Source organism: Crocodylus porosus, unplaced genomic scaffold, assembly GCF_001723895.1.
Source record: "Crocodylus porosus isolate Cpor-Errol unplaced genomic scaffold, CroPor_comp1, whole genome shotgun sequence".
In the NCBI taxonomy this organism is placed as follows: Eukaryota; Metazoa; Chordata; order Crocodylia; family Crocodylidae; genus Crocodylus; species Crocodylus porosus.
In genome coordinates this window covers 78,633,355-78,645,515 of record NW_017728949.1, presented here as the reverse complement: position 1 = coordinate 78,645,515, position 12,161 = coordinate 78,633,355, and the positions used below count along the sequence as shown (strand labels likewise).

At 42.1% G+C, this 12,161-nt stretch overlaps 1 protein-coding gene across 3 annotated transcripts in view; it reads right to left on the bottom strand.

The window, feature by feature from the left end:
- The window catches only part of RIF1 (replication timing regulatory factor 1), a 63,820-nt gene that overhangs the window by 39,002 nt on the left and 12,657 nt on the right, over window positions 1-12,161 (bottom strand). For all 3 annotated transcript variants that reach the window (XM_019554244.1, XM_019554247.1, XM_019554245.1), the window contains exons 7-10: window positions 10,691-10,783; window positions 10,455-10,593; window positions 4,476-4,627; window positions 2,199-2,319 (exon numbers count right to left, since the gene is read on the bottom strand). In XM_019554244.1, the coding sequence (XP_019409789.1) occupies window positions 2,199-2,319; window positions 4,476-4,627; window positions 10,455-10,593; window positions 10,691-10,783 (505 nt within the window). The remainder of the gene's footprint in view (window positions 1-2,198; window positions 2,320-4,475; window positions 4,628-10,454; window positions 10,594-10,690; window positions 10,784-12,161) is intronic.

Genomic DNA, 12,161 nt, shown 5'->3' with positions numbered 1-12,161 from the left:
ACGCTGGCCCTTTTCCAGTCCTCCGACACCACACCAGAGCACCGTGAGTGCTCATAAAGCCATGCCAGGGGTCCTGCGATGACATCTGCTAATTCCCTCAGCACTCTGGGGTGGAGATCATTTTAATATGCATTTCTGTCTTCTTTTTCCCTGACCTGTAAGAAGCGCTTATAAGCTTCCTGGGTCTCATTCACAATAATTTTCCATTCTTTCAACCCTATCCATGTCCTAATTCCAAAAGCGTGGCCTGCCTGCATCAGCACCATGAAATGCACCACATCTAGGTATGTGAACAGTTAAAAACTTAACCAAACAGCTCAGCGATAACCAGTTTTAGCTTACTAGTTATAGTTTAGATCGGGGTGGGCAAAATACAGCTGGTGGGCCAGATACGGCTTGTAGAAAGGCTTTGTCTGGCTCACGACGGGTTCCTTGGTCCTGCCCAGTGGAGGCATGTGCATCCATCCTATGAACACCCCACATACCCTCAAACCTTCCCCCACAAACCTTACCCTCCTTCACACACAATCATATATACCACAGACACCGCACCCACCCACACCCTCCACCACACCTGCAGGCCTAGAGGGAAGCACTGCTCACTGCTGCACGCAAACATAACACACACACCCACACACACTCCCAGCCACCCTGCCCCTGCACACAGCTCCCCCCACAAACCCCATACCCATGCACACATCCCCACAACTCCCCCATACCCACCCACAGACATCCATGCATACCCCTGCACCCCACATACACCCCCCACAAACCCCATACCCCCCACCCATTCACCCCCACAATAAACAAGAGTAAGACTTCATTTTGAGCTATTATGCAATCACTTCTCTATATAAGCACAAACACACAAATCAGGATAAAAATATTTTTTTAAATAGAATTAAAATATATTACTATGGATGCTTAATTTTTAGTAAATAATTTGTTTGGTTTTTTTTTTGGTTTTTTTTACAAGCTTCAAGATGGCAAACCCCCTTCCCAAAGGAGTGCTGCCAGGGGCAAAAGAAGGGGACTTCTGGTGGCAAAGTTCAGAGGTTAGGGGTTGGACTTCCAGTCCCAGGATGGTGACCAGAAGGCAGAGCCACCTTTGCAGCTCACCAAAACTTGTTAAGCAGCCCTCCAACCAAAATTATTGCCTGCCCCTGGTTTAGCTCAGGGCCAGGAACAGTCCAGAGGGAAGGATGGGAAGGAAGGGTGGCCCCGCAGTGCACCAGTAGGAGGCAGGGCAGAAGGGAGAGAAGGATAGAGGAGCAAGGAGGGGAAGGCAAGGGGTAACTAATACCTAACAGGTGTGCTACCTGTCTCTCCCTCTCCCCTGCACTGCTGCAGCTGGCCCTGGGAAGCCATGCACAGGTGGCTGCAGCCCCTCGCTGACTGCTGCCACCCAGGGCTTCCTGGGCTGGGCTGCCTGTGTGGCAGGGCTGCTTTGGCCTTGGCTCCCCGCACTGCTTTGGGAGGGTGGGTACAGCTCCTCCTCCATGGCAGGGCAGGGCAGAGCAGAGCAGGTGCTGGCCTGGGGCACAGCACCCCACCTTCCTCAGCTTCACAGAGCTGCAGGCTGGAGTACCAGGTGGTAATGAAGAGCATTATCACGGAAAGGGAAGGGAAAAAATAGGATTTTGATCATACTGGGTAGGTAAGATAGAAAAAATAAAGTAAGAGATGAAAAGGTGTAAAATGCTAAATGATGCTGTTTTGAAGTACCAGTATATGTCTAGCCAATACTGAAGCATACAAGGTTCCACAAATAACAATTATACATGGCTATAAACAAACTTATAATAGTGAGAGAAAAAAAAGTAAACGTATATTGCAATTCATACATATTAACCAGGTTTACTTTGTTAAAAAAAGCTATAGCTGATGCATGGAAATTTATACAGAGGAAAGTTTTTAAAATACTGCCTATGTAAAGGTGATGTAGTTTAAACAGACAAACATATAATTGAGGTACACCTATATTCAAAAGTTATTGAACCATTACGTCATACAAATAAATATTTTGAATATAGATGGATGTTTAGCATCACAGGGCTAAACATCATCTGCAATTCAAGGTACAATGCAAGATACTGAAGACTGTATTATCTGATGTACATTGTCTTGTACCATTCAAGAGAATTTACTGTGATCAGTACCTAATCCGATTTATAGTTGTTAATAGGCTTAATTCGTACCTGATTTCTGTGTAGGTGCTGCAGTGGCTAAACTCTGATTGGCTGATACACGGGAAAGAGTTCCTTGAAGTATAGCAGAAGAATCTGGACTTAAAGTGCTTTGGATTAATGGAACACAAACCTGAAAAGATATGAAATGCCAATGATAATATGTATGTGATGGCAGCGATAGAGAAATGTAGCCATGATGGTCTAGGAATTATGCAAGGGGAAAAGATTTTTATAGGTAAAAGCTTTTATTGGACCAACTGGATAGTTGGGATAAGTCAGACAAGTTTCTGAATGTAAAGCATTTTCTTCATGCTTTGTGTTTCAAAGGTTGCCTACCTTTATCCCAATTATCCAGTTGTTTCAATGAAAGATATCACCCATAAAAAATTTTTCGTCTCTTGCAATATGCATGACACACACAAAGACAAGTTAACAGTAAGAATCAGTTAGCCCTACCACCATTTGAATCAGGGGACTATTATCACTTGTACTTCACAAGCTGTCATGATTTGTTGCAGCAGCAGCCTCTCTCTGTGTCGCATGTAGAAAACAACTCAAATCTTTAGGACAGGACTGTCCACCTGGTTGCCCACATCTGGCCCACAAACAGTTAACATACAGCTCCTGGGCTCCTACCCTGGGGCAGCCAGGGTCTCAGACTGGACAGAATGGCAGGAGGCTTTTGAGCTCACTGCCTATCTGACAACATTGTAATACACTACCTAGACCTGTTGTGAAATCTTCATCTCTGCAAATTTTCCAGACCACGTTAAACAGCTACTTGGCTGAAATGCTTTATTCAGGGGTGATGAAGCATTAGGCAGAATCGTTCTAAGCAGTTGTGTACCACAGATTTACACAGCTAGACTACTGTGCCAATATTTTCCATCTTACTTCTGTAGGTTTATTTACTGAACACTGAACTAAGGTTTTAAGTACATTTTTCAGTTGCATGGATTCATATGCTCTTAATAGTGCAGACCTCAGCAACATATATGGTTGCAAGCTCAGATCCAGGGGGGTATAGCAGTACAGTTGCACACTCTTTCCCCCCTCCCCCACCCAAGCTCTTGATTCCTGCTCCCAAAGTTTAAAATCAACTGCCTGGCAGTGGCAGCAGCATTTCTATTCAGACAGGACTGACAGTCAACTGACTTTGTGGCTCATTACAATCTACCTGACTCCTGCTAAACTCTCTTTGCTCCACAGGTGTTAGCCACCCTCTCGCCTTTTTAATGGCATAGACATTGCATTATTCAAGATATCCTTTCTTCTACAATTCTGCTGTCTGTTAGCCAGTCCTGGTAATCTTCTATTTCACAGCCCTTCAGATTCTCAGTTCTAGCTAAAAACAAACTCAGGTGTGGTAATATTAAATCAGGTGCGGTAAATGTGACAGTGAAATGATGGATGTACCGTCAAGATGTTCAGGAAGGTTAGACTTTGTTTTATGAGTCTAAATAAGAAATGTATATTTAACTATCATGATTATAGTAATAGAACAACATCCTTTGACTATTTTTGCCTAGGTTTTAGTGTTTTTTAAACTTTATAAAGTCAGTGCATATTCCAATAAAGTTATATTTCTTTTTGCTCTGATGTTAAGCTGAATAACATACTGTTAATATTATTCCCCCTAGAATATTTCTAGGGGGAATAATAATAATAATAATAATACTTCTAGCTCCTTTTTAACTGGAGAAAATTTTATGTGGCTGCTTTTCAGTTGTTGGGGAAAAAATGGTACTTTTTTAAACTCAGTGCACAACTCAGAAGAGGCAGCACCTTAGTTGGACACAGATCGCTCTATGTCTTTGAAGATCGGGAGCTTCAGAGTTTTTTTTTTAATGCTTTTTTCTAATAATTGACTGAATCAAATTTAGCTAAAAACACCAAAAAGCCCTGCTGAAGAGCCTGATATTAACAGACACTGTAGAGATGGATTTAACTAATGTACTGCTGCTTCTGTTAAAGCACATTCCCCCCACCCCAAAGTCTGCAAGCAGTCTGTTATATGTGAAGGTGCACCGCCTTTTTCAAAATTCAAGGTATGTTCATGGTGGGGTGTCCAAATTTAACTGTTTAAACATTCTCCTTAAAATTTAGCATTTTTTAAAACAAATCAGGTTTGATACCTACAAGTATGGTTGTCTTTTTAGTAACTGTTTTAGGACTGAAAGTGATAGACAGACCAGACAAACAGGTACAGAAAAGTTCTGAGATGCTCAGCTCACACTAACAACACAGTTTTAACAGAACAGTTTAGCCTATGTGCATTTTTGTTACCTGTTCAAAGTTGGCAGGCAGCTGAGGTCCAAGCCTCACCAGTAAATACCACCAAACCTCCAGTTTCGTCAATGCCAAAGCCTCTGTTCTCACATGGATAGAGCTCAACGGCTGCATTAGCAATTTCAGCCTTTTTGCACTGCACAATATATCTTGAGGAACAAAAAACATATTTTAAGAGATGCAATGGGAAAAAATACTAAGTTATTTTGCAGCACAGCAAAAAGGGAAATTTCTACACTGTAAGGTTCCTCTCTTTCAATTAACAACCTCCAACCAAGCAACACTGTATCTTTTTACTCAACCATTTCCAGTGTACTCAATATTATTAATTATAGCTAACAGGAAAAGAGAAAGGTATTCTTCCATTTTTACACAAGAGCCTACCAGAACAGATACAAAAGGTGTGCTGTGAATAACCAACACTAAAAGAGTTATTTCATTTCAAAATAAGACACAGGAATATAAAGAAAAAAAAATTATCCATACAAATCTTGACAAAAAAAATCCCAATGGCAAAACCCAGTTTTGCTGTAGAAATTGAAAAATGGAAACTCTTTAGGTTTTCTAAAGAAAGCCTGAAAAATTAACAATAGGGATTTCTGCAATAAAGGTTTTTAAGGGTGTCCATACTTGTAGACATCTAATAAAAGATTTAAAGTTTTACATCAGATCAATGGCATTTCTTTTTCTAGACACAAAGCTTACAGCATGCACTAAGGGGCTGATCTTGAGCTGAAAAGCCTGCAGAGAGTCTGAGTATCTTCAATGCTGTTAATCTACATCCTTAAGAATCTTTATCATGTTTCCTTTTTGAATTATGAATTTAGGGAGAATGATTCCCACCCCTTATTCAAGTCTAGGAACAGAACAATGCAAAATGTGCCCACTAGTCATGACCTGTAGAAACGATCTATTATGTAAGGCTGCTAGACTTTTCTCTCTATAAAATGTTTACCTTGTGTTTGGGACAATGGGCAGAGGTCCATTTGTGGACAAGAGAATTTGAGTAACTGGACAGCCTTCCAGGACTTCCTATACTAGCTCATTATTAAATGCAGAATCCAGGTAAAGGCTCCTAACTGTCAGTCGATTCTCCAGAGACACTGTGCTAGCCATCTCAAAAACTACCTCTCACTCCATAACAAAAAGATAACATGACAATTCAGCACTGTTTAAATGATTAAACTATATACCAGTAAGATGAAGCTCACATAGGGGCAGTTCTCACCTCATACCATGGACCTTCACAGCCCAGGACAATGCAACTGTATAATGTAGCTTTAAGTGTCCTTGATCTGGGAGCCAATGGGCTCTCCTCTGCGCAAGGACATTTAAAGCCACTGTGTAAAACCCAACCTAGCTGTCCATGGGAGCTCCTCAATGCCCAGACATACATACCCCAGCATATACAGCTGGGCATCAGGGAGTTCCCAGGTCCCCAGCTGTATGTGCAGTTTTCATGCTGGAGGATGGGGGGGTAGAGGGCTCCCTAACTACACTCTACTGACAGGTCAGTGACACAAGCAGCTAAATATGGGGAGTCTTGTATGCACCTGGCCAAATATGGACTGTGAAATGGAGAGCTCCCTGATCCACAACTGACTGTGTTACAGTCTTTTTCACCACACATGCACCTGGCTGCACCCATGCTGGGTATGGACAACTAAATACCAGGAATCTCCCCTGTCCAAGTGCAGGCAGCAGCATGCCTCAACAAATGGTGATGAGGATCCCCAAAAACACATGTCTTGTTATGCATGTCTGGCATGGTAGGACAGATGATTTTTTAAATCTGTGACAACTTCTGAAATCCTAATCATGCCACTATACTGACATCTGCCAGAGGCCTTTATTGCTACTTGCAATCACCCTTTAGCTCTTCAAAGAATCTATAACATCTATATCCTTTTATACAGCAAATAGCAAGAAATAGTAATTGATTTTTAACATGCACTACAGTGACCCTTAAGAAAAGGTGGAGAAATCTGTATTTGGAACTTTGGAAATGTATCTAGGAACCATAGATGTTAAAGTCAAAGTAAACATTATGAACTCAGAACAGAAACAGAATGTCGCCTGACGTCTCATTTGTGCCACCATAAAAATTTTATGGAGATGTAAATAGACTTTGCTACCCTTTGTCAGGCCATATCAGAAGAAAATCAGTGTCACAAGAAACAGCAGTAAAATTCTACTGCTTTATTGCAACGGACGTCTATTACATCTGTGGCAGGAGAGTGTGGGCAACCTGAACTTCCTGCAAACTCCAGCCATTCAGGGTTGTGCTCTTTGTGTGTGAAGGCTGTTCTAGCCCCCAGAGCACCTGCCCAAGTTTCCCCCACCTAGAGAGGCACTCTGGGGAATCTCATGGTGCCTTTTTATAATGGGGGAAGTCAGGGTTCCCGGCTTAGAAACCCAGCCCTGATCTCCAGGGTGCTCCCTGCAAGCAAGAAAAACCCACACAGATCCTGGAGTGAAGACCCTTGTGCCCTGTGCTTCCACTGGGGACCCACTTACTCAGACCTGCCCTCAGAATCTCTAGGGACCTATCTGGATAAACAGGGAAAGTTTAGCTTTCCCCACTTACCCAGACCTGTCCCCAGGGAGGCCAGAAGCAGGTCTGGGTGAGCAAGGAAATCCACACTTTCCCCACTTATCCAGACCTACCCCTGAAATCTCTGAGGAAACATCTGGGAGAGTGAAGAAAGCTGGCCAGGTGCTCTCAGGGCTTGAGGAGCCAAACTCTTCCTAAAAATACTGAGGGATACACAGGATCAGGTCCTAAAGCTTCTAGAGAAAACATTGCCCCTTGTCTCACACCATCAAGAGGCAGGACAAGAGGTGACATGTTTCACCCAATGAAGCAGATCAGCTGTTCTGTGACACTTCATAGCACAGCTGCTCCACTTTATTCAGAGACATCCATTTCCAGATTCAGAGATCAGCATTACCCATCTGCAGTTCCCAGTCTGAAAGATATTGTTCTCCCCCAAAGCAAGGCAGTGTTCCAAAGTTTTATTTAAAATATTTAGCTATCTTGAGGACCGTTGCTATATGTACTGCATCACAAAATCCAGTGAGTACCATGGCTCAGATCTCTAAATTATTTGTGAAGCATCAGGAAAAAACTACAGGAAAGACTTAATGCTTGGATTATCTCCACGCAGGGTAAGCAATCTATGTTTATAGAAGTCTCTACATGTTCGTTCTTGAATATGCACATGATGAATATCTCCTTTGGGCCTATTCATGGGTGAGAAAAGATACAGTTTTCAGCTATTCCTCTTGCCTGTTCTATCATAATCCACAAGCGGATTTTGATGATGAAACATCGGAATACCTCTGGAGAACATTTCTGCAACACACAGGAGGGCCTAAAGAGTCCAGAAGATGCTTTTTAAGTTGTACTATCTTTATTCATTTTTTGCCACAAGGAAAGATACACCAGCTGTGTACGAAATCTACCAATACTTTTGGGACACCAGTTTGGAGGGACAGTCGCATTTAAAGTTTTATATGCAAGGCAGAACTGCATAAATGCTTGTCTACTTCCCCAAAAAGAGCCATATGTACCACCACTACCGTGCTTGGACTCAGAACTCAAGATATGAATGAGGGGGTTTATAGAAGTCCCAACGATCTTGAGAAGAAACCTGAACCCTGGATCTCCCTGCAAATGATTTTTCCTTATGGGGAAATCTGCTGGAATTCTTATCCTTTGCCAATAAAGCTACTGCAATGTCTAAGCTGGAAGAAAAACACACATGCATGCTAGGTTAGAAGCACTGGATTTCTGTAACAAAAAGGGGGAAGTCAAGGATACATACAATGGAAAAAACCTAAATTACTTCATCACCCAATATCGCAGTTTACACTCCTCCATGTTCAGCTATCTCAGACTTGACAGTCAGTTCAGTATCACTAGCTTGTACCCTTCTGTTTTTAAAATATCTGGTTCTGAAACAGATAGTGTAAAGGGAGACAGCCATTTGGCTATGAAATCCAACAAACAGAAAAAGTGAGAATTTGCTCCCTAGCTCCAAAATGATGTCCTGTGACAATACTAACAAAGATCTATTAGTGAAAGTAAAACGGCAACAGATATACACAACCTGTCAAATACCATGTTAGCAATTTCTAGCAACGTAGGAAGAATTGTGCAAAGAGTGTTTATTCTTGGGAGACTTTCCTTGCTTGCTCCATGTTGAGTTGGGAGGCTATGTTTGATGTCCAAAATGGAAGAAAGGATTATGGGAATGCTTCATAGTTTCCAAAAATGAGAGGGAAAGAACACTGGACTTTCTACTTATTTTTGGCTAACAGTAAAAAAGGTTACTAATTTGAAACTGTGTTTAGTATGGCAGAATTTTACTAATGGTTACTCTATAAAGCAGGTATTTGAGGTGCTCTTTGAAATGACAAAGGCTTCACCTGCATAACAGGAATGAAAACAGTCTTAACTCTACAGCAGGTACAGAGGGATAAAATGCAGTCTGGCTGGCCGTGTTAGGAGGAAAACATTATATCAATCTGTGTCACTTTATAGAAGATATTGGAAATTAATAAATGCACATTATTTGCATATATCTGCTACTGCATTATGGTAACAAATATAAAATCAAATATAGATATAGCTGAAAAATGTATGTTACCTGTGGCCCTGAAGGTTCTCCATAGCATGATTATTAGGAGTGTGTCAAGCAGGCCCTATTCAATTTGCATTCGGCCTGAATCAGGGACAGTGACTCAGTTCGTTGATTCAGATCACTAGCCCCGATTTGATTCGTCCAAATCCGAATCTGAAGATTCGATGCCAGAGAATCAGCTATTTGGACATAGACACAGTTTTAAATGTTTTTTCTACATAACCTGAAGTACCAGTGCAGCTTGTGAACACTGCGATGCTGGGGTGGGTAGAGTGTCCCCCCACACCCTGCTGGCTCAGCGATTGGCTGAAGCGGGACCCTGGGTGGCCACCCCAGACCCAGAAGGCACCAGTTGCTGAGTTGGCAGGGCGAGGGGGGGGCTCCCCACACGCTTCCTGGTGGATCGGGAAGTGTACTGGGAGTGCTTCTGGTCCAATTCTGGGTCTGCTGCTGAGTATACTAGGGAGCTGCCTGCACTTCTGTGGGACACTCCATCTCAGCATTCACCAGCCACCTGATACCTTGAGCTATGTAGGAAAAACATCTAAACTGTCTCTATGTCTGAATCTCTGAACCTTTCTGATTCAATTCGGAAAGATTAAAGGGCCCTCTGATTCAATTTAGATTTGAAGATTCGGCCACCAAATCTCCACTGAATCGAATCAGGGAACGAAGCTTCACACAGCCCCACTAGGGCTGTGTGAAGCTTTGGCAGCCAATTCCAAGAAGATTCAGCCTGATTCGGGGATCAAATCTCCGAATCCAAATCGAATCAGGAGACTAATTAAAAGCTCCAAATCAATTGGAAGCCTCCAAATTGATTCGGAAAAGCTTTGGCCGATTTGTCCATAGACTAAACAGGCAGCCAACAGCTGCCTGCAGCTGATAAGTCTGTTGGGGTTGGGACAAGCTGATTAAGAAAGTTCTACTTCTTTCTGTTGATTTTCTTAAGGAATGTGTGTAATGGAGAAGAAGATACAATCTTGCACAGGTTTTATATGATTATACAAAAATGTAATTTTGAATCTCTAGATGCTGAACCATTGTTTCTCTTCTCTCAGGCCATGAGAGAACTAAATATGTAGCATAACCCTATGCGTTGTTTTTCACTATTTTGTGACATTTAGTTGAACTAAATGCAACAAATGATTTTTTATTTTTTCCATTTTTTTCTTGTAGCAAGAGAATTAAAAAGGACTGTAAGTTAAATATTGTCTCCCTGAACTAGACAAACGTGAACACTGCCATAATCAGCAATAAAACGTGTACTCTTTTGTTAGGTTAGTCTGCAAATAAACTCAAAAAAGCATTAAACAAGTTTTCTATCTACCTGGATTCAGAGCAAAATTATCTATCAGACTCTTCCATGCAATGAAGGCTATTTTCTTTACCACTGGTGATCCACTACGGAATCCAAGTTCTTCCAGTTGCAACAATGAGTTGATAAAACTGCCACTACGATGAAGTGTCTAAAGGTAAAATAACATTTTCACACAATGAAGACATTTACATTGTGAGTGTATTCAAGGAATCCTATAAAAACAGCGGCATGGAACTTCTGCTTACCTTTCCAAGTAGCTTGACAAATAAAGGCCACAGTTTCAGCACATAGGTCTCATTCTTTGTTGAGAATAATTTTTGCAGTTCTGAAATTAGCTTCTGTAGGAAATAAAGATATTTTACTTGTGCAATTAAAAATCTAGAATGAATTGAAATACTGTCTTAAATGTCTTCAATGTAAGTTCTAAAATACTTAAGTGGGAAAGAAGTGATTGCCATAGCATTTAACTGTGCTACTTCAATATGATCCAGCCCTAATAATTTTGCACCAGACAATGAATTGGGATCCTTAGGCAAAAGTCTGTGTTTCACCTCCATGGCAAAACATAAAACTTTCATCCCTAAGACATGAGGCAGGGCACTGAGGTTTTTGTGTCCTCTCAATCTTGGCATGTTTTGGGGTCTGAAAATATCCCTGGTGCTACTTAGATAGGCCCCCAGATTTATATTATGACAGCATCCCAGAAGCCCTACTCAGATTCTTCTATGTTGTGAGCTACTGCCTTGCTCCATTACACTGCTCCAAGCCTTACATCCTACAACACTAGGGCTTTTGATGGCGTTCCCAGAGGAAAGCCATAATGGAAAGGGAAGGAGAAACATTTCATCCAACAGGAACTAAGCATTTTATATGGGCACACTTTACACCAGGGTGTCAAACATACAACTGGTTGGTCAAAACCAGCCTGTGAATCTATTCCAGCATGCCTACTAGGTAGAGAGGGTGAAGCATGACCTGCCACAGTATTTGTAGTCCCTGGACCCTGATGGATATGGTCAACGGCAGCAGGCCTTCAAGCGCATTACAGCTGGTGCTGGCACCATGAATCTGACCCAGGACGAGCACCTCCGGTATGGATCTGGCTCCGAGCCCAAGCTAAGTTTAATACCCATGTTTTACATACTTTCTGTACTGGCCCTTTCATAGGTTGCACTTGGCTATGCAGTGAGTTGGACAGACAAAAAGACCTTACATTATCATATTGTAGAAACGGAAAGAACTATCTGTACTGCAGTAATAACTAGAGGGCAGTAACAGCACAAAACCCGACTGTGCTGGTCACTGTATAAACATAAACAGTCACTGTTCAGCCTTCTATGGTGTTTAGGACAGTAGGGGTACACTAATAGAGATTTTTTGGGACAATACCAATAGCCAATTTTTTAACAACCCATACTGGCAGATACTGATCCGATTTCCAATGTGACCAGGCAGCATGGAGAGCAGCCAGGTCCAGGGCTGGTAAGTGGGCTGTGTGAAGCTTCAGGTGGTGATTCAATTCGGAGATTCAGTCTGATTCGGTGGCTGAATCTCCAAATCAAACTGGGACCAATTAAAAGGTCCGAACTGATTCAAAGCTCTCCGAATCTTCAGAAAAAATTCAGAGACCTTCGATGATTCAGACAGTCCCCGGTGGCTGTAGCCAGGAGCTGCAGCTGGACTTTGAGCTGGTAACTAGGGGTTAGGAGAGGGGGG